The sequence below is a fragment of the Mirounga angustirostris genome, unplaced genomic scaffold (assembly GCF_029215605.1).
Source record: "Mirounga angustirostris isolate CCGP_5_RB_7025 unplaced genomic scaffold, mMirAng1.0.hap1 SCAF_5, whole genome shotgun sequence".
Lineage (NCBI taxonomy): Eukaryota > Metazoa > Chordata > Mammalia > Carnivora > Phocidae > Mirounga > Mirounga angustirostris.
The window spans coordinates 158,750,671-158,773,694 of record NW_026991713.1 but is presented as its reverse complement, the minus strand read 5'-3'; the positions used below and the strand labels follow the sequence as shown (position 1 = coordinate 158,773,694).

At 46.7% G+C, this 23,024-nt stretch overlaps 1 protein-coding gene across 2 annotated transcripts in view; it reads right to left on the bottom strand.

Moving 5' to 3' along the window:
- Window positions 1-15,127: 15,127 nt before the first annotated feature.
- The window catches only part of PRKCB (protein kinase C beta), a 326,799-nt gene continuing 318,902 nt past the window's right edge, over window positions 15,128-23,024 (bottom strand). Inside the window, exon 17 of one of the 2 annotated variants that reach the window (XM_045875171.3) lies at window positions 15,128-15,781. In XM_045875171.3, coding sequence (XP_045731127.1) covers window positions 15,629-15,781 — 153 coding nt within the window. In that variant the 3' untranslated portion in view covers window positions 15,128-15,628. Of the gene's footprint in view, window positions 21,793-23,024 lie in introns of both variants that reach the window. The other variant, XM_045875170.3, reaches the window with a different exon arrangement.

Sequence of the window (23,024 nt, the reverse complement as noted above, 5' to 3'; positions counted from 1 at the left end):
AACTGACCTGGGACCCACTGTGTGGTTCAAAGTCCCTCCCTGGTAAGTTGGTGACTGGGGCTCCCTGTATCCCAGAGGCTTCCCCACCCATGTGGCGATGCTGGCTGTGGGCTGGGACCTTAGCAGGATTCTCAGAAGGAGCACCACGTGTGGCCTCAGCGTGGCCTGGGCGTCCTCACAGCATGGTAGCTGGGGCCCATGAGCAACACATCCCAGGACATGGAGCCAGGTGGAAGCTCAGTAGCTTTTTCTTACCTAGCCTTGGAATCACAGGCATTATTTCTGCCACATTCTATTTGTTAGAAGCAGCCCATATTCAAAGGGAGGGGGGATCAGGCCTCTACCTTTTGATGGATGCCATGCCAAAGAATTTGTGGATGTGTTTAAGACCAGCAAAATAGTCATAGTGAGAGGAAACTGATGTATGGATCAGATGATTCTTTACTAATTAGAGATAAATACCGTTGTCAGGTGGGCTCTAAACATTTGTGTCAGTTCTGTCTCCTGGTAGGCATTATGGTTATCACATTGGAGTGCTGGATTTGCAACCCCCAAGGTTCAAATTCTGGCTCTGCCACCATTCGCCTTGAGACTCTAGGCAAGTTTGTTAGCCTCTGGAAAGTGGATGTGATCAAAGGATAAGCAGGACGAGGGTCGGCACGCGGGAGGGCCACTCTCTTTACTGTTGCAGATGCTCCAACCAGGAGGAGGCATGCCCCTTCCAAAAGAGGGGGCAAGCGTGAGGGGCACCTTGCCCTCAGCCAGGTCCCCCGGGGATTTGAGTTCCTTACAGTTCATGTGGCTCTCAAGTGAACCCCTCTAAAGGCTGGGTTCCAGGTGCTGGGGTGGGTGGGCATGGCAACAGCCCTGTCGCAGCCGGCGTGTGGCCAGGCACGCAGATTTGCCGGTGTGGGCGCAAACACTCTCTCCCCAGAAAAGCTGCTTGAAGGCATAGACTAGGGGAAAGGAAGGTTAAAAATAAAGAGTGGCCATGTTTGGTTCTGGAATTAAGGAGAGCCTGGACTCAAAGGTCCCTTGATTCCCTTGCTTTGGGAGAGTCAGGCTGTTGAGGTGGAGGCACCGTGGACCTTCCTTTCCCTAGAGCCGTAATTCATGGAAATATCTAGAACCAGGTGACCGCACCTCCTAGCTCACAGCTGGGGTCTCCTTGGAAGCATTCACGTGTCAGTTGCTTTTCAAGGTTTGGGAACTAGCAGCCCTCGTCCTCATTTTGTTTGTCCCCCAGAGAAATTTTAAATGTTAAAGTTTGAATGTTTTTGAATTGGGCACTTGCTCTCCAATTATCCCCTACCCTCCCTGTTATCTGTGTCCAGCCAGCCTATTTGCATCAAATATTTTCTTGGCTCTGGTCGTCGTCCAAGTGTGGTTTTCGTCCCTCTTCCTCTGGTTTTTCCTTTTCCTGCTCTCCCAACGCCAATAAAACATACATGTATGATGTGCATGTGGCGTTCCTGAAACCGTGCTCCGTACTCATTGGCTATGACCTCAGTTACTATCCTGGAAACCCTGCAAGGGAGATTGTCTTCACTCTACAGAGAAAGCAACGGAGGATCAGAAGGGTTAACCAATTTACCCAAGATGACCTGGTTTATGAAAGGGGCAAAACTGGTATTGGAATCGAGAGAGCAGCAGTTAGGTGTTAAATTTTTAATTGCAAATGACAAGGAAATCCACTTCAAATTAGCTTAATTTAAGAAAAAAATGATGTGATTGATCGGAAATAGGGTACGTCTGGGTCTGAGGGCTCAAACTCCATCTCTCAGTTCTGGTTTTTTCTGTTTGGCATCATTTTCAGACCAGCCCTATCCTTGAGGTGGCGAGATGGCTTCTAACATCTCCTAACCAACAGCCCTCTCACCAACCCTGGTCAGAGAAGAGCTTTGTTTTTTTCCCTCTGATAGGTTTTTTTTTTTTTTTTTAATGCCCAGGACGTGATATCTCAGGTAAGAATCAAATCCCATAATTATCTCAGAACTAATCATGAGGGGGCACCCAACTGGGTGACTCAGTTGGTTAAGCATCTGCCTTCGGCTCAGGGTCCTGGGATTGAGTCCTGCATTGGGCCCCTTGCTTGGCGGGGAGTCTGCTTCTCCCTCTGCCTGCCACTCCCCCAGCTTGTGCGCTCTCTTGCTCTCTCTCTCTCTGACAAATAAATAAATAAATAAATAAATAATAAATAAAATCTTAAAAAAAAAAAGAACCAATCACGAGGCCAGGGGGATATGATGGGTATAGGTCACAGCCTCATGCTTGAAGCTTTGGGTGGATTGGCCTCTCCTGAACTGCAGTGACTGAGAATGACGGCTGGAGAGTAGCACAGGGAATATTGGTATGCTCTTTCCAGAAGGGAAAAATGTCCAATACATATGCTAGCAAAGATGTTTGTTGCCTTTCTCATAGGCTTCAGAGGTATTGAGAATCTTCCATTAAGAGGAAATACATAGGGGCGCCTGGGTGGCTCAGTTGGTTGGGTGTCCAACTCTTGATTTCAGCTCAGGTCTTGATCTCAGGGTTGTGGAATTAAGCCCCACATTGAGGAGTCTGCTTGAGGATTCTCTCTCTCCCTCTCCCTGAATCCCTCCCCCTGCTTGCACTCTCTCTCTCTCTAAAATAAATAAATAAATAAATAAATAAATAAATAAATAAATAAATAAATAAAACCTTTAAAAAAAGAATGAATACCTAAACACATTAAGGATTAGATGGATCTGTGCCTATAATCTTAACATCCAGCATGTGACTCCACAATATAAGCTTTTAGAAGACACCTGTTGTTGGTATCTCCTAGAACCCATTCCACCCCCCACTTTTTTTTTTTTTTTTAATTACACCATCCTTTTCTTCTGGAAAACCACCTATCTCCCATGTCATCCAAGGGAACTGTCTCTTATCTCCTTACTATTCCAACGGTAAACATATGATGCAGGCTTGAAGAATCTGATATTTATCTTCCTGGTGAAGATAATTAAATTAGAAATGGATATTCAAGCCAAGCTAGTAAAACTCAGTCCTAAAACTTTCATGGGGACTACTGGAAAAAAATAAATTCTAGGGGTGCCTGGGTGGCTCAGTTAAGTGTCTGACTCTTGATTTCAGCTCAGGTCATGATCTCAGGGTCGTGAGATTGAGCCCCAAGATTTTCTGTCTCCCTCTCCCCCAGCCCATTCCCCTCTCTTGCTCTAATTTAAAGAAAAGGAAAAAAATTAGTTATCCTTTCACTCGTATTTCGTATTGCTAAGCAGCTCTGGGGATATTGACTGGAGCTTCTGGGGCTACCAAGAAAATGAAGCTATGGAGAAAATTAGGTGAAGGAAGAGAAGGACAGCTTTCTAATACTGTATGAGTCCCTGGATCCATTTGTACCTGAAGCCTTAGTTACCTAAACAAAGAGGTTATATCTCTTTTTTTTCTTTTAATTACTCCAGTTTGAGGTGTGTTTTACCACTTGTAAACCTAAGAGCATCCAACATACAAGTGCAATACCCAGGCAAGAATTGCCCTCCAAGAGGGAACAAGGCAGAAAGACACTCTTCACATTTAGTCAGAGGGTAAGGGAAGGCATGAGGTCCCCTTGTTTTAGGGCGTGGGGTGTCTAAGGGCTAGACCTGTTGGGTGTCAGAGAGATAGCCCTAGTGAGGCTCTATCCTAAGCTTTGACCCCCTCAGACACTGCCTGATCATGTGGGCTTCTCTTTGGAAATTCCCTGAAGTTACTGCATGGCTGATTAGAAATACCAAGAGTAATACTGTTCCTATTTATCCCACCTCTCTTAGCAGAATCTATTCTGGAACAAAGAAGCTCCTGAACATTTTCATGTGGGGCTTAAACACGCAGGTTGTAGGGTCTGATAAACCTTCATTCAAGCCCTCACTTGATCACTTACCAGCTGTGTGACCTTATTCAAATTACTTGGCATCTCTGAGACTCAGCTCTCTCATCCATAAAATGCATTTAATAATAACATCCAGGGGCACCTGGGTGGCTCAGTCAGTTAAGTGTCTGCCTTCGGCTCAGGTCATGATCCCAGGACCCTGGGATTGAGCCCCGCATTGGGCTCCTTGCTCAGCGGGGAGTCTGCTTCTCCCTCTTCCTCTGCCTTTCCCCTCCACGTGTGCTCTTTTTCAAATAAATAAATAAAATCTTTTAAAAAATATATAATAACATCCAGCTCCTACAGTTTATATGAGGCTAATATGGGCTTACCCTTGGTGGGAACCTAGTAATAACTCAATAAAAGCTAGCTATTGTCATCATTATAAAGCAAACTGCATTTCCCCCGAGATGTTCAGTTTTGTGTGCAATGTAATTAGAAATCTCTCCCTTTGCTGTGTTTTTTTTTTTTTTCTTGCTCACGGGCATTTCGGCAGTGGATGTAACCACAGGTAATGGACGTTATTGAAGATTTATGAACAGAGTGCAGTTAAGAGCATAGACTCAGGAACTGGACCACCTGGATTCAAACCCTACCCTCGTTCTTGGCTGTGTGGACTTGGACAAAAGGCTCCATCTCTTTGTGACTCAGTTTCCCCATAAAATGGGGATGGCAGAAATAGGATCTGTCTTGTTGGGATTAAGTAAATTAATATTTGTAGAGGGTTTAGAAGAGCGACTGGAACACGGTCTGTGCTCTGTAAGGGCTGGTCATTGTCTGTGCATTTAACGTAGTGCCGCACCAACCACAAATACGGCTCAGTGGCCAAGTCCTGACTTCTGCTGGACACAAGCAACTCTGTGAACACGCTAAGGCTTTGCTGAGTTCCGATTGCCTGGATTCTCTCCTGGTCCTGCTCATCTCAGCATCACTCAGCAATGCACATTTTGGTGACAGCTCTGGCCATGCCAACACTGTGTGTGGGCTTTCACAAAACTGTATGTGATTCATCACAAATTTTTTAAAGGCAGCCTGGATTCAAAATCTGGCTCTTCCACCTGCTGTTCTGCATAGGGCCAGTTCCGTAACCTCTGAGCCTCAGCCTCCTCCACTGTAAAATGGCAAAAGTAATAGTCCCCACCTTATAGGGTTGTTGTGAGGAATACATGAGTTATTACAGTAAAGCCCTAGGATAGGTCTTGACACATTATAAATGTTAAATTACTGTATTATGAATAAGAATATCCAGTTAATAGGTTCTGAAATAGAAGGCCCCCAAAATACCCTTAGAATTCTCCTAAGAGGGCTGATAATGTGTGCCCATTGATCTTGTACCTTAGAGGTTTCAAGCTTGTAGCCTGCTTGAAATACGTTTCAAACGGACATATTTTATTTGCATAGCCTAGAGTCTCAAAGAATTAGAATTAGTAGTCCATATTTTAAAATCAGGATATTTTAGGTAACAATCCAGATTTCCAGCTTTTCTTTTTTTTTTTAAGTAAGTCTTATTTTTTTTTTTTTGCGCGCGCGAGAGAGAGCATGAGCAGGGGAGAGCAGCAGAGGGAGAGGGAGAAGCAGGTTCTCCACTGAGCAGGGAGCCTGATGCGGGACTCGATCCCAGGACCCTGAGATCATGACCTGAGCTGAAGGCAGACGCTTAACCGACTGAGCCACCCCGGCGCCCAGACTTCCAGCTTTTCTTGAGGAATGAGAAAATATGGCACCGTTGGACTGCCTTCTTGCAGGTTGTCTCTGGGAGAGGACAGCACAGTGGCTACTCACATTAGACAGGACAAGGTACTCTTCGGGTCAAGAGCTCTTGGCTCACAGCACTCAGGGTTTTTCACTCCTGGAATGCTTCATGCACTAGCCTGGCTCCTGTAATAATGCAAACAATAGCTAACACATATCCAAAACATACCATATTCCAGGCACTGTCTCGTTTGATCTCCATAACAATCCTAAGGGAGAAGTATTAGTATGTCCCTCGCATCTTAAGGATGGGAGGGCATGGCTAAGTAAGTTCCCAAGGTTATGAGCTGGTACGTGGCAGACCTGGGAGTTGAACACTCTGGTTTCAGAGTCTCTGGGGTTACTCTAGAGAACGGTGCAATGTTAAAGGCAGCCTGCTTGTGTCCAGCAGAAGTCAGGACTTGGCCACTGAGTCGTATTTGTGGTTGGTGCAGCACCACACAGACAATGACCAGCTCTTACAGAGCACAGACAATGACCAGCCCTTACAGAGCACAGATTTTGAATCCAGGCTGCCTTTAAAATTGCACCGTTCTCTAGAGTAACCCCTTTCTTCTAACCTAGATAGTTTTCTGCAGTTCTATCAATGAGATGGAAACACGGTCCAGAGGGTTGATATTCAGTTTTCATGGTCACGTTGGCCAAGAGGGCTTGGTTATGGATGTCTAGGGTCATAACGTAGGGAATTAACTACCTCATTTCCCCATTGCCCTCGGCATCTCCAGACTCATCTCTGATACCCAAGGACAGTCCTACTCAGAATGGAAGCTCCCTCCAGAAGCCATTGCACTTGGAAGTGAGAGTGATCTCCCACCCTAGTGCCTCCAAACTCAGCCTTGAGTTGCAGGGCACGGAGGACCAAAGCCATCCCCAGGAGTTGGTCCATTCTGCTCATCCTTGACAACCACGACACACCCCTTCCTAGATGGCTATATCACTTTCCAAATGGGCTGAGGGTCAAATCAAGGTGAGACACACTCTTACACTGAAGGTGTCATCCCCCCCCTTTTTTTTAAGCCCGTGTCCCTTTTTGAAAAACATAAAAATCTCACCATGGCCAGGAAATATCCATAAGCTCCCATCCCAGAGCCTGTGATTCTCTATTGAGAAATTCCTCAGTTTTCTACACAGTCTTTTCAGCAAGATTTGGTCAAACTTTTCTTCCTGAAATCTGTACTATAGAAACAAGACATCTTATTTCCTCTTTCTGGTTATAAAATTATGTAATAGTATTTGAAGATGTTGTTTCAAAACACGACTCACCCTTTCTTCCAAACCCTGGAGAATCACTGATCGGTGAGTGATTCTCGTGGATTTTTAAGAGGATGTCTTTACCCAAATGGTAGCTTTTGAGATAATGCTTGACAACTGCTATCAGATGCTTAACATTTGAAAATAAATTCACAAAACACAGAAGATGAACAGATGGTCTGTGAGTTTTGTCCATTCTCTGTAGCTTTCCACCACTCTTTGCTGCATCAGACATAAAGGAGTTTGAGCCAGCCCCAGGTGGGTGTATTGCCAGAGGGAGGCGAGCTGTCCCTGGGCCTGAACCATAGACAGCAACAGCTGTCTTTAGGGACCTGCAGAGGGCTGCACCCACAGATGGGGTCCTTGCTCCTGGTTCCTGCTGGTGGGGACAGTGCCAGTGGGGAAGGGCATTAAAGTCACTTGGGTCCTCTGGCTGGTAGAGCAGCCTTCTCACTGTCTTCTCATCTTGTTCCCTGGAACAATTAAGAGTGAGATTTCTTCCCTGCCTGCGCTCACCTGGTGACACCCCACATCGGAAGATGTGGTTCCAGAATCCAGTTTGGCCAATTTACCAGCATTTGGGTCAGACCATAGGCTATGATCTTGTCCATTCCTGGTGGAGCAGATGACCACAAACTGGACAGCTTAAAACAATAGACATTTACCCTAATAGGATCATCCTCTTAAAACAATAGAAACGGACTGTTCTGGAAGTCAGAATCTAAAATCAAGGTGTGGACAGGGCTGCAATCTGAAGCCCTAGTGGAGAATCTGCTCTTTACCCCTTCCAGCTGCTGGCCCCATCTTCACCCCACCTTCCTCTCTGCGTGTCTGTATGGTCTCCTTTTGCCTTTCTCTTATAAAGATACCTGTGACAGCATTAGGGCCCACCCTGGTAATACGGGGTAATCTCTTCCTCTCAAGATCCTCCAGTGTCATTACATCTGCAAAGACCCTTTTCCTGAAGAGTAAAAACTAAAAAAAAGTGACTTTTACAAATTCCAGGGTTAGGACTCGAAATCTCGGGGTGGTCATTCTTCTACTCACTCCATCAAGCCAAAGCCCTGGGCTTTCTGCTTCTCCTCCCTTCCAATACTGGCCTCTTCCCTTCAGAAAAGTCACACAGAGCCTGCACGTTCCTAAAAAGATTGATCCTAGGATGGCTGAGAGACCACCCTGCTGAGAATGAGTAGAACCACTTCGGCTGGACGGTCTGAATCAATCACATTCCCTCTCTCCGTTCTTCCTCTCCTCTCTTCAACAGTGGTGGTCAAAGTGGTCAAGCACACCTCTGCTTTCTTGCCGCCCTATTGCAATGGTCTCTGTTGGTCTTCCTGCTCTTCCTCCAACCCCTGCACACGTGTTCTCTAAGGTAGATCAGATGTCAACCCTTTTCTTGATGGTCTCTGTGGAGAGACAGAAGAAAGGCCCTCCAGAGATGTCCATGTTCTAATCCCTGAGACCTGCGAATGTGTTCCCTCACACGGCTGAAGGGACTTTGCGGATGTATCAGGAATCATGGGCTGCTGGGGTGATTATCCTGGGTTATCTGGGTGGGTCCAAAGTGGTCACACTGGGGACAGTCACAGACAAAAAAGGAGATGTGCCAAGGTACACAGAGATGGGAGTGATATGCTTTGAAGGTGACAAGCCAGGCCCAGGATGTAGGTGGCCTCTAGAAGGTGAAGAAGACAAGGAAACAGACTCTCCCCTAGAGCCTCCAGAAGGAACCTGCTCTGCGAGCACCTTGATTTTAGTCCAGCAAGACTGGTTTTTGGATTTCAGGCTGTAGGACAACAAATTGGTGTTGTGTTGAGACACACAGCTTGTGATAATTTGTTACAGCCATGGTAGGAAATGAATACTGTGTCCAAGGGATTCTCACTGGACTTAGAACAAAGTCAGATTTCTCACCAAGGTCTAGAAATGCTTACTGGATCTGGCCCCTGCCTTCCTCTCTGGCCTCATCTCCCTCACCTCGCCCGGTACTTAGCGTTCATCGGCAACACGGGTTACTTGCTGGTCTTTGGCGGGCTGGGCCTCACGCTCTGGCCTTTGCTGTCCCCTCTGTCTGCAGTGTTCTGCTCTGTCTCATTGTCCCTGAGCTCAAACTACCATCTTCTCAAGAAGACCTTCCTTGAGCATTTAGGCTAAACAGCTGACACTCCAACTATCCCACCCCTCCCAGTCGTTCTTGTTTTCCATAGTACATGCTGCTATCTGTGATTGTGTTATTCACTATTTAACACGAATTCCTCCTAGAGCATCAGCTGCACAAGAATTGGGCCCATGTTTTGTTCCCCGTCTGGATCAGTCATTGGTCTTAAAGAGAGATTTAGCGAATGAATGATGAAAGATAGTCATTCATATTCAGCTCTAATAATTTCTCTCTGCGGTCACAGACTATCTGACAGTTTCAGCCTTTGTAGCAGAAGAGAAACTCACCCTCAAGCCTAGGGTTGAGCCAGGAGATGACAGAGGATGGGATCTGGAGTCATTTTCTGCTTGCTCCTTTCTTCAGTCGGAGTTTCCTCTCCCTTAACATAATTTTTAAGTATTTCCCCTTTCTCGTTGTCTTCCCCCATAAGACCTCCTCTGGGTTCTACCCAGTGGAACTTCCTGAGGATAATCTTGGCATCCACTACCTTCAGGGGCTCCTCAACTCAAGTTACCATGGTTGCTTTTGGCTTTCCGCTGCTTAACGAGGGCAGTGATGTGAATCTGATGCTGCCCATGTTTTAGAGGCTCAAGGAAACTCCTCTAGTTTGAGACTAAGGGCTTTTAAATCTTGCGGGCTTACATAAATGATGATTTCTGTTGTGTTCATGAGGGATCTGAGTCTTTTGATCCAAGGAGAAGGTCATTTCCATTTGGATAAATGGTGTTGGTCTGACTGCCCGCACCAACTCAGAAGCTCTCGGTCAGGGAAAGGATGACTGTAGTGCCCTCTCCCCGCCATCCCCACTTCACCTCAAGGGGTAGGGTTGATCAGGTTGATCAAGGTTGTGCACATTTGGGGTACCTGGGCGGCTCAGTTGGTTAAGCATCTGCCTTCAGTTCAGGTCATGAGCCTGGGGTCCTGGGATCGAGCCCCATATCAGGTTCCTTGCTGAGTGGAGTCTGCCTCTCCCCTTGCTTGTGTTCTCTCTCTCACTCTCTCTCAAATAAATAAAATCTTAAAAACAAAAAAAGGTTGTGCACATTCATTAGATACAGTCCAAAGACCCCTTTTCTGTCCCATACTCCACCCTGTATTAGGTCTCTTGGAGGAAGCCCTTACCATCCATGTGGTAGGCAGCTTCTCACATACCTCTTAATAATATCTGCCTCACCTATTTATGCCCCTGTGTAATCCCTTCTCCTTAAGTGTGGGCTGGACCCAGTGACTTGAATGGAACTCCCATCTCACTAGTATTCTTGCTCAACTGTCTTCTTAGCTTGTACACTTTGATAAAGCAAGCTGCCATTTTGGAAAGGTGCACATGGCAAGGAACTTTGACCAGCCTCCAGCCAAGAGCTACCAAGGAATTGAAGCTCTCAGTTAAATAGCTCCCAGGGAACTGAAATATGCCAACAACCATGTGAGAGAGCTTAGAAGTGGATTCTTCCCTAGTTGAACTGTCAGATGAGACCACAGTCAGTGACAGCCCCAGCCAACACCTTGACTGCAGCTTATGAGGGACCCTGAAACAGAGGATCCAGCTAAACTGTGCCTGGATTCCCAATGCACAGAAACTGTGAGCCAAAAAATGTGTGTTGTTTGAAGATGCTAAGTTTTGGGGTAATCTGTTAACAGTGATAGATGAGTAATACAACCCACATGATATGTAGGAATTCTTTATGCAATCCAGCTCACCTTAGAGTTAGGATCCCACAATGGGATATGCAGTCCAATCTTCAAATAGTAATCAACGCTTCATTTGCTAGTCATTGCCCTTTTTGTATTTACTTCCCTCTTGGACTTTGTTGGGGAGAGTAACTGGTTGAAAACAGAATTGAATGTTCTTCTGTCTCTTGTCCAAACACCATTATAATCTTACCCTGACATCTGGCCTAATTTGGGCAGGCTATCTGCCAGGGAGACTTGCATTTATGGGACAAAATCTGTGGTGGAGAGAGTGTGGTTTAATCATTGAGCAAGGCCTCTAGAATTCAAACTTTTATTGCTTTGGGAAGTCAGGATTCACTTTGGGAGCCAGCATTGCATGTCTAGGAAATGATAAACCACAGAATTCCACGTGGGTCAAAGCAATTTCAGATCAAAACCGGCAAAGATCTAGGACCTGCGATATTTGGCTTTAGGGCTTGTGGAGCCCGATATTGATAGATGGTACTGGATTGAGTGTCCCAGATTTGGTTCCCATTTATCTTGCTTTGCATTCCTCTCTGATTTCTCGAGGTTAGAAAAAGAACCATGGCAGAAATAACATCTGAGGATTTCAGAATTTTGTCCTCATTGGCTTAAAAAGCCTATACCATCAGCTCTCAAGTTGACTCTGGTTATTCAATGGGCAAGCCTGAACTCTGGCATCGTGTCTTTGTATGTTGAGATTGAAGAGATAAGTAAGACTGACTTCTGGTGGGCTGTGTGGCCTGACCATGGGGGAAACCCAGGTAGTTTCCTGGTGATTTCTTTCCCATCTACCTTATTTTTCTGATGCTCCCTAAGTTCATGAATGGTTCCATTAAGGGACTGGGTAGTAGATGCAGAATTAGTTATGGATTATTCTATCCCTATGTACATTCATCTTTGTAATGTGTTTTTATAGTGCCTCCCATCCCGAAGTGGAAGCTATTTCTCCACCCCTTGACCTTGGCTTATGGGAAAGCAGTGAACCTGACAGAAGCGAGGCTTGAAAAATGTTTTTTACTGGAGTTTCTTCCCATTACTGTTCTTTGGAGTCCTCAAAACTACCAGATGACGAAGTCTATGTTCTAGCTGGAACATATGAGAACTGCGGAACAAAAACAAGCAAACAACTGAACTTCCTCTAGAGCAGCGATGCTGTCAAACACTATACGGGTGAATGAGACCATCCTAGACCATCTAGTCACCAGCTGACCCTCCAGCTGATTGAAGACATACAAGCAAGACCATCAGAGAGGCACTGGGATGGTCAGATCAGAAAAAACACTGTTGTGAACTGAATAAATGGCTATTTTTAAAAGACACTAAGTTTTGGGGTGGTTTGTTACTCAGTATTAGATAATTGGCGTAGACTCATATCATGTGTATGTTCCCACCAACTCATCTTCTTGGTGAATTTTGAGTCCCTTGAAGGCAAAGGACCACAACTCATCAGAAGGTCAAATTCAGGTCCTTGCCTTTGGTAGTGAGCTTGGCAATGACACAATGGAGACCTCTGAGAACAAAGTGCAATGCCAGCTGAGTCTCTCTTGAATTACTTCTCACTAGTGGCTTGTCTCTCACACATTACTAAACTTGAGGGATCTTTGGGGTAGACCAAAATTCCCATCTGCAGAGAGTCCACCATTATGGTTTGCTTCCTGAGCATACATCCCCCTTATTCCAAGAACAGTTTCCAATTTTTATTCAGAGCAATCCCTTGCTCATTCTCAGTTCATGTGGTTTGGGTGGCAGTCTACCCATGGCTCCAGAAGTCCAGCTCATGATGTGTGTGGTCGGTAGTCTTTGAGATGATGCCCAGGGGCCCCCAACTCTGAGGATGCTCACCTTGGGTAAGGTCTTCCCCTTGAATGTGGGCTGGATTTATTGACTTGCTTTTTTTTTTTTTAAGATTTTATTTATTTGTTTGTCAGAGAGAGAGCATGAGCAGGGGGAGGGGCAGAGGCAGAGGGAGAAACAGGCCCCCTGCTGAGTAGGGAGCCCGTTGCGGGACTCGATCCCAGGACCCTGGGATCATGACCTGAGCCGAAGGCAGACGCTTAATCGATGGAGCCACCCAGGCATCCCTATTGACTTGCTTCTAAAGAACAGAAAACAGCAATGTGATGGGATGTCACTTCTGAAATTAATGGCTTCCAGATTGGGCACCTGAATCGTTTGCCGTGGGGGAAGCCAGTTGCCATGTCCAGACAGTCCTCTGGAGATGCCTATCTGGTGAGGAACTGGAGCTGCCACCACCATGTGAGTAAGCTTGGAAGTGAATCCTCTCTCCCTCCGTTGATCCTTCATGTTACTGCAACCTTGGCCAACAGCTTGACTGCAACCTCATGAGACGGGGTTCCACCAGGTAAGCCACACCTAGCTTTCATTTCCTGCCTGCAGACATTGAGAGCTAATACATATTGGTTGCTTTAAAGTTGGGGAGTAACTTGTTATACAGCAACAGAGAGCTAATACAACTTAGGTCTGACGGATCAAAGTACCTCCGCCCCTCCCCTCTCCACCCCAGACATAATGCTCAGTTAAGGAGTGTGCATGTGACCAGGCTGAGCCAATCAGAGTAAACTGCAGGACTTTTATAGGAGCTCCCACTCATTTCTCGCTGGACATGATTCTAGGAAGATGAGAGGCTGGGACTTCTGCATCCTCTTGTCCCTGTGAGTAGAAAGTCCTGGGCTTGGGGTGCCTGAGTGGCTCCGTCAGTTAAGCGTCTGCCTTCGGTTCAGGTCATGATCCCAGGGTCCTGGGATTGAGCCCCACATCGGGCTCCCTGCTCAGCAGGGGACCTGTTTCTCCCTCTCCATACGCCCCTCCCCCTGCTCATGCTCTCTCTTTCTGAAATAAATAAAATCTTAAAAAAAAGAAAAAGAGAAAGAAAGTCCTGGGCTATCTTTTGGGTCTCTATATTCCCAGCAGCCAGAATTGTGCCTGGCTCAAAGTGGGTGCTCAACATCTAGGAAAGGAAAGATGGGTTTATATCCAGCAGAGGGAGAAAATAGGAGGGGCCGGCATGACATGGGGAAGAACCAGAAGTAGCAATAGCAAGCTCTTCTGTATTATCATCTTAAATGGAACATGTCATCAAAGGTCTATAGAAAGCCTGCTTATTGTTGTTTTCTAAATGTGATGCATGGAACACACAGTTTCTTCCTTATGTTTAAGTTGGCTTTCCCCAATTTTAACTGGCAGAGTTTTTAAAATTCTGCAAAGAATGCATGAGGATCAATGGATTCACTGCATCTGTCCGATGGTCCATTTACTGGGCGTTTTCCAAGGAGGCAGGAGATGAATAGTCTGTGGAGTCACAACACACTTGGTGTGACGGGTTTGCTCTTTTCTGCTACCCACTGGCATGAGTAGCTACGAAGGCATGTGTGATAGATTGGATTAGCACATCTTTCAAAAAGAAAATAGAAGCATGATTTCATTCAGAGAAGATATCAGGCTGACACCCTGTGATTCATTAATGTGCCACTCTGATCTCTGAGAGTGGGTTGTGGAGAAAAGGGTATACACTTTTTTTCCCCCCTGATGTCAAATTAGGAGAAAACAGTAAAAAGTAAGTGGTTTTACAGATAGTGACATCCTCGTAGACCACAGAAAAGTGTTCTCTTGGGGTGCCAGTTGGTTAAGCATCCGACTCTTGGTTTCAGCTCAGGTTGTGATCTCAAGGTCATGGGATGGAACCCTGCTTTGGGCTCCGCACTCAGCACGGAGTCTGCTTGGGATTCTCTCTCTCCCTCTTCCTCTGCCCCTCCCGCTCATGCTCTGTCTCTAGAATAAATAAATCTCTTTTAAAAAAAGAAAGAAAAGTGTTCTCCTTGTACTGACAGCAACTTCCTTGCTGACTTTTGTCAGATGGAACGAAATCTTTGTTAAGTGCTTTGTGCTTGAGGATTTAATACACGCAAACCACACTGAATGGATCACTGAGCAGATCCCCTGATTCTGGGCACAGGAAAATATTGAGGTCATTAAGCTTGTGATTCAAATGGCAGAAGTTTCAGCCTCCCGTCTACAGTGGCCAGGTATGTGGATAGGGAGTGTAACACAACAGGGCATGGTGGAGACTGTGGCGGAGTGTGAGCCCACACTTTTAAAGGAGACAGCCATTTCTCAGTTCGGTTGAATTATTTCCACAGGGGAACCAGGCCCAGGGCTGCTTGTCTTCCAATTTTTTTTTCAAGTGAATCTGAAAACCCCAGGATTTATATAAAATATCCCATTTTTTTAAATGTTGACAACGAAATAAAATTGTGTGCATGCAAAACAAAGCTCGTCTACCGGCTGCCTCGGCCTGGGGCTCTCCAGTTTATAATCCCTGTGCCAGGGCCTATTTAGAAGCAGACACATTAACAAGAGAGTTTGCATATATTAACTCAGTTTAATCATATCAATTCTTAAACAAAAAATTTCCTCCAAGAGACAACAGTTCACAGTAACTGCAAAGCTTACTCACAATTTTTTAAAAATACCAGTCATGCTTAGCATTCAAAGAAGATATGGTAGGATAACTGTAAAAACATTTACCAGGAACATCAGCTTCTGACTTTAAAAATTACAAATACTGAAGCATTTTGGTATCAGACATAGTAGGTTTGACATCGTCTGTTCATTTTGATGAGTTTCTGGAAGTTTGGAAAATTGTACCTCTCTAATTGGAGAAAGCGTTTACTCTAAACTAAACATTTTCAAATGTAGAAAACAAACTAGCAAGCTACACATACAAAGAAAAGCCCTCGAGGACAAGCCCTCCACACATTGACTGCCAGCATATGCACCATGGATCCTGGAAGACTAGAATTGATACATACACTTGACCTGAAGTCTTACACTCCAGGCTCGACAATGGAGTCTGCATTCACCTACACATTAATGACAAACTCTGGGTTAGTATAGGAGAAGCCAGCAAATTCATTTTGGTCCAAGTTCATGATGAAGAGTTTATCAGTAGGCGTGAGTTCCACAGGCTGTCTGGTGAACTCTTTGTCGAAGTTGGAGGTGTCTCGCTTGTCTCTCTGCCAAATGGAAAGCAAACACATTAACACAGCATAAGAAGGAAACACTACCCACACCTGCCAGTTAGTGGGAAGCCGATGACATCTCATGGGCAGAGTCAGAAAGAGCCCTGTGCTGAGTTGTTTAGCAGGTGCTTTGCACATACTATCCCCTGCCTTTCACTTCACATTGTATGTTGGCTTCAGGAGAGAAAACTTGGTGGCGATTGCCTAAGAAAGGAAAGGAAACATTGAATTTCTTTAAGGATTGTCATAAAGTGGACTGTGGGTATGTGTGGGTTCTGTTTTCTTTGGCTTTGAGATGAACTGAACTGGAAACTACTTCTTACCATGTAAAATGTCATAGAATTAGTCACGGGATAGAGTGTCCCAGAGGAAACCATCCAGCAGCGACCCCTGTGGCGAGGAGGCTCCTTTCTTTAAAAAGGAGAGCGGTTGCACAACCACTCAGTTGCCAAGAAGGTGGAGTGTCATGTGGGGACATCAGATCGCTGCCTGACGAAAGGAGCTGACCACTGTCCACCCCACATCCCCTGGTGCTAACTAGGCTTTGAAGGGATGCTCAGAGACCCACCCACAGACTAGAATTTGGGTCTTCATCAGCCACAGGCTGTCTCCAAGGATGGTTACAGCATAGCATGTATCTAGTCAACAAGCTATATGAAACAAAACCCAAAGCTTAAAGTAAGGTCTGTAAGGGCAGCCTTAAAACAAACAAAAATTCTATTCTCCTGGTTAGCCTGATATTTCTTTTTTTTTGGCGGGGGGGGCATTAATCCCAGGTTACTAACTACAATTTGGGGCAACCTTTTCCAGGGAACAGCAGAGTGTGGGCTAATAAAAACACCTCACGTCTGTATGATGTTCTCACCTGTTCAGGGTCCTGCAGGCTCTCGTTCCCTCCCATCCTCACCACCCACCTGAAGGCAGGAGGGGCTGGAGTCCTCACCCTCCCTGGTTTGCCATAGGAGAAAACGGGTGCAGGAAGATACAGTGACTTGCCCAAGGTTTTACAATGGGGTAGTGATCTTTACCTGACCACATTGCGCTTAATTAGGGCTCACCTCAGTCCCTCCGACTGGGTGCAGGGGTGGGTCAGGGGAGAGAGTCTGATGGCTGGTTTATTACAGGTTAGCCGAGGAGAACGCCTGGGTCTGCCTCGCTGAAGCCAGAGCTGGGTCAGATTGAGTATTGACTGATTTGCTGGAGTCCAGTCAATCGCCATTCACGACTTAGGTTTTGCTTCTAATGGGCGCTTACTGGTAGGGTTTCTCATTGCTGGGCTCATTCCCTGTTGCCAAATACCTCCCACAAGAATTCCTTCCTTCAGGCTGCTCCCTTGAGACAGGTAAAATGTCCCTATGGAGTTGCCACTTAATTGCATTGTATTTGTGTTGAGGTGTGGGAGTGAAGGCGGGGGATGGGGGCAGGGAACACACTTCAGTAAGTGTCGCTAGACTGCAGTGGGCTCAAGATGCAGATGGAGCTGCTTTCTAGATGGTGGGCCATCTCCTGCCATGCCCCACCCATCTGTTTTATCCTGTTCTGCTGGCTGTCAGCCTGTCCTATGCTGTCCCAGGCACGGGCTGTGTTATCTCTTGTGTTCAGAGAAAAGCTCAAACATCACCCCTTCCTTTAATATTGCCCGTGCATCCCTCCCTGGGCCCTACAAGTCATACCTTAGCATCCTTTTAATTGTCTTCATGGCACCCACGTACTATCAGACATTGTCTTATTTATTGCCTCTCTCCAGGCAGGGAGGGTCCATACCCATTTCTTCACTACCATTATTTCCAGGGCCAAGAAAAAGGCTTGGCACACAGCAGGCTGTCCACAACTATTTGTTGAATGAATGAATCAATGAATGGAGATCGACTAAGGATGAGCCTCTTTGCCTCTTGTTTTTTTTTCCCCAACATACACTTGTCCTTGAGCCAGAGACCCCACTCTATAGCAGCAATGAAATTGTTCCTGTTGATTCTGTGGGTCCCTCACATCGGTCTCTGTCCACTCTGAGCCCCAGTAGGGACTGAACTGTTAGGCCCCTTCAAGGTCTGAGAGCTGTGGGGCTATGTGTAGGCCCCAGGTAGATTTGGGGCTAGAAGGCAGGCAGTTGCTTCTTTTCAGATCTCCCCTGGGAACATCGACCCCATCTGGCCTTCCCTGCCTTTGGGCATCCCCGGAAGTTCCCTTACCACCAGCCCCAGCTTTCACAGCTCTTCCCCATCTGTTGTGCTGGTAGGTCTCGGGCTTCAAACAGTCACATGGTCCAAATAGAACCTGCCATTAGGGATTTCGTCCCGTGGGCAGATCCCCTTAGGAAATACCCCTGAATTTTACCTCTAGAAGGTGGGAGAGGATAGGCCTCTCTGTTGGGACCATTCTTTTTTTGGGTGGATAGCATCTGAAGCCACATGAGCAGAGTATCACTCAACCAAGGAGGGTTATTAATTCCCTATGGAGTTGCCACTTAATTGCATTGTATTTGTGTTGATTCCCCAAGGTCATTAGGACCATGGCCCCACCCTTTCCTAGAAGAGGAGCAGGTTAGTGAGAAGTCTAAGAAATGCCAAAGATGATTCTTGGATCCTGGCAGACAATTAGCCATGGCTAATACGGACTGTGTTTAGGTTTCTTTGGATTCTCTTATTTAATTTCTTTTTTTAAATTCCTTCCCTAATTTAAGTTCTTTTGGAAAATCTCAGCTTGTCTCATCTAGAAGAACCAGGTGGTGTCAAGCTGGGGGCAGTGTGCTGGCAGAAGAGCATCTCCCCGAGGGCTGGAAAGGGTAATGCCTGCAGGAATCTGGGTGAGAAAACTCTTAAGAAGTGAGATTCAGGACTCAGAACCGAGCTGTAAAACCAATCCCCTCTCTCTATATGAGTATCTGTCTCTGCTCAAATCTTGGTGATTCTATGGTCTGTTCAAGCATGGAGACTGTGCCTTTGGCCTTCTCCCACCCCACCCCAGCTCCCATCTAGCCCCTGTCCTTCCCCACCCACTGCACTCTAGGATTGTCCCAGAAATCTGGGTCAAGGGGCCACTGCTGCATTTCCTCCTTCAGCCTCAAACTGTGGTCTACAGAGAGAAAGAGGCGCCCTGAAGACTTCTGATGACTTTTTCTTTATTGTAAGCAGCCTCCCCTGACTAACTCAGAGACTGCTTATCTCTAGATCACATCATGCTTTTAATTAACAACTGCCGCCCCGGATTGCATCGTTGGGGTTCCCCACTGTGCTCCTGGCACCCAACAGAGAGCCTGGCACACAGTCGGGGGCTCAATGAATGCTCCCTGGATGACTGAATGGGGGGTGGAATACGGGGATGACTGCACAGAGAAGTGGGAAATCCTTCTTCCAGGATAAACTTGCAAAGCATGGCCCAGAGATGCCATATTCTCAAAGCTCTGTTTCTTGGTCTCCTTCGGACTTAAAGTGGTGATGGAAAAAGAAATTGCGGGGCACTCTGACTGAGGATCCCTCACTTGCACAGAAGACTTTCCTGGCCAACTCTCAGCAAGGTGTGTTAGGGGAACAGAGACTGGCTTGAGTACCTCTTTCTGCAAACGATTCAACTTTTGAAAAAATAATGACAGAAATTTGGCAAATGTGCAGCGTGTATACACAATATATTCTTCCTATCTATCCATTCATCCATCTATGTATAGCTATCTACCTACCTACTTATCTTACAGTGTTCTCTAATGTTGTCTCAAATAATCTATCAATGGCCCAATGTTTCTCCCTGGTTTTTATCTTCCTGAGAACAGGTCCAAGGAAAGACCTGGTGACCCAACAGCCAGACGAAGGACCTCAGATAACTTGCTTGTTGGTGGGCATGGCTCAGAGACACGGGCTACAGAGCAGAAACAGTCCCGCACTGAGTCAGCTGCCTGACCTTGGGCAAGTCACTTCCTCTGTCCGGATGCCAGTGTCCCCAACAAGAAAATGGGGGGAGGAGGCTTCTGCCCCGATTTCCTTCCTTCTCTAACTTCCTGAGCTTGTCAGCTGGGACTTGGGGTTTGCCCCACATGGGGTCAACATTGCTACCACGATGGAGAAGCCAAGGGCAGACAGGAGTGAGCCAGGGGCCTCTGCCTATATGGAAATCCCAATCATGGGTTTCTTAAAGATGAGAAATGTTCCTTCAAGGACACTTTTCAAGTTGGTAAAGTTCTCCTGATGGTCTCTTAGAAGCTCTGGTGCTTCTGGAAATCACTCGACTTGTGATAAGAATTCTCTGTAGGGCTGCCTGGGAATAGAAGGAGGCAGTAGGCAAGGGGATTTCTCCCCCCCAAGGGGTTTCCTTGGCTTCTTGGGGCTCACAAAGCTGCTCGCAAGAAAGAATATTTAGTCCAAGCTAGGAGGAATGGTGATTTTGATAAGAAAATCAAGAGCCCCAGCCATGCTCCTAGCTGGCCCCTAAACTTGACTCTGGCCTTGGCATCCGGTATCGTTGGAAGCCCCGGCCAGCTCATCCCATCCCATTACAGGCTGCCAGGAGTCCCTGGACCGTCCCCGGGGCTGAGGTTAAGCTCTGGGTTTAGTTCCTTTCTGTCCCGAAGCCTCAGGAGCCCTGCTTGGCAGTTTGGGTCCACATTTTTCAAAGAGAGCCGTTTTTTCTTGAAATAGCATTTCTTCTTTCTTTTCTTTTTTTTTTTTATTGTATCTCGATGCTAGAAAAAAAATGGCACATAACAGATATCCAGATACAAATGGACATTTCCACAAACATCTTGCAAAACAACATCAAAGTGAAGAATACAACCGTCTACGTTTCAAGAAATGGTGTCTTTCTCAGAGTGCTTAATTAGCTTTCCAAAGCCAGCAACAAACCTAGACAAATCCCATCCGCGCGGGCATGGGTCTGCTAGGCTCCAGAGCCGCCTTCTTGACAAATCAAAGCAGGTCACTGTGGTTAATAACATTTGGACACAGATTTCAAAGCATGTGTAACAAAGTGAGTTTTTTTTTTTTTCTTTTTGCATTTGAACAACAACAGAAATAAAACCCCAAAGCAAATAAAATTTGAAATGTAATGTAAAACCATGGTCCTCTGGGACCTGGCTAGAGTGACCATGTCTTTTCAGGGGGGGTGATGCCAAATGCCCTTTGCAAGGAGTTTGAGGATGAAGGTGATCAGGGGGGACAGAGAGTATCAGGAATTACAGCATGGAGGTGGCGCCCAAGCCAGTTGCCTTTTGACTGATCCCTTGAGGTCCTTTTAGATGGAGACTGTCTCAAAGCACCCTCTTGGCATTTTAAAAGGGCTGAGATCATCTCCTTCACTTTGAGTCTAAAAAGTAGCAAATAGATTTTATTTTTAGCCTGTGCTCGGCACAGCTCCTGGTGCCTCCAAACCAGGCAGAATGGAGGAATTCCCTCTACGTCAAAGCAACCGTACACTTGGATGCAAGCCAAGCTCCGGGTCCAGGAGGGAGAGAATGCTGCTAGCATCCGGTGATCCGCTCATTTGGTAGGAACGATCTAGACTGAATGCCTGGAGTTGGGAAACGTGTGATGTGGGAGCGCTGGGAGGAAGGGAGAGAAAGCAGGCATTTTTCTGTTCCCCCAGGCTCTGCGGAGTGGCCATGCTGGGGAAAGTCAACGGGAGGAGGACGCTTGCTAAGGTGCTAAGTAATGCAGCAACATTTGTGACGTGCCGCCCGCATCATCCCATCTCACAGAGATGCTCCAAACTACCTGAGGACATTTGGCTTCTGAAACATGGTCACTCTAGTCTCATCAGCAAATAAAACATGGATGCGACGTGGCAATGAGAAGGAAAGATGTCACCACAACAGCTGTTGAGCTCGAATGACAGAAATGAAGGACGGAGGGCTACACATCTACTTAGCTCTTGACTTCGGGTTTTAAAAATTCAGAGTTAACAAAGGAAAATCCTTCGAATTCTGACTGGTCAATATTCCTGATGACTTCCTGGTCGGGAGGAGTTAGGACTGGTGGATGGCGGGTGAAAAACCGGTCGAAGTTTTCAGCATTTCGCCCACACTATGAGAGGGGAAGAAAAGGACTTGTGGTAGGTGGAAAACAACAACAAAAAAGAAACCAAAGAAACGAAACCAAAACCAAAGACCCAAACAAAACAGAACCAAACACAATGGGGCGTGGCTCGCTCCCCTGCCTCAGAGAGGTTGTTTCAATGATCAGAAATGAGAGCAACATAAAATGCAAAATCCTCATGACCTTTGGCACATGACCTGGGGCTCCCGACGTGCAGTTTCTAGGGCTCATGAGCTGCCCCTGGTGTCCTCTGGGCAGTCAGGAGCTGCATGGCAAAGGCATGAGATGGTGGGGCAGGTGGGGGGGGTGGCGTGTCCCCTCCCCTCACCCCCGACCCCGAGGAGTCAGCCAAGCCCACCTGCTGAAAGAGATGGGATTAAGGTACCGGCGATGCCTCGCGCGCCACCAGATGCAAAGTAATGAGCCCGTTATACGTCACCTGGGAGATCCCAGTATTTAGCAGTGGATCCCTCCAAGTGCAGTCCTCTGGCTACCGGTCAGGAACGACGGACGCAGCCCGGCTCCAGAGACACAGGAGTTTACAAACTCTAGTCAGTGGACACGGATCCTGAGACCTGGGTTTGGTGCCTGCAATGGCCGGCCACCCACGAGGCCCCGGTTAGCTGGGTAAGTCCTTGACCCTTAGTCACAAGGTGCCAGCAGGCCCACTCAGCCACTCTCTCTCCAAATGGGAGCGGAGGGTGTGGGATGAAACACAAGCCAGCGCTTGGTGGGGCAGCTGGGTTCTAGAGAGGAAACCGTCATCATTTCTCACCCACCCGGGCGTCCTTCTGTACGCAAAGGTCTTGGTCCCAGGCAGGGGGAGTAATGTATGTGCGCATGCACGGACTAGCGTGCACACACTCGTTCCCACCGAGTGAGAAGACACTCAGTCACGGAATCTGGTATTCTTCGTTTTTCACTGGCAAACATGTGCACAGAGTTCTCAGTATCTGAAACACAGCGTCTACGGCAGGTAGCCACAAGCTAATAATAGAGCAGTAAGTACTAGTAGGTAGGACGGCTCGTATTCATGACGCTTTTGCTATACACCAGCCACCCTAGAACGCTCTACTTGCATTGTCTTATTTCATCCTCCCAATGGCCCTATGACGGGGGCATTAGCCCTACTGGACAGATGAAGAAACCGAGGCCAGGGAGATGATGTCATTAGTTCAAGGTCACCCAGCCACTGAGTCGCAGAGCTATTCACAGAGCTC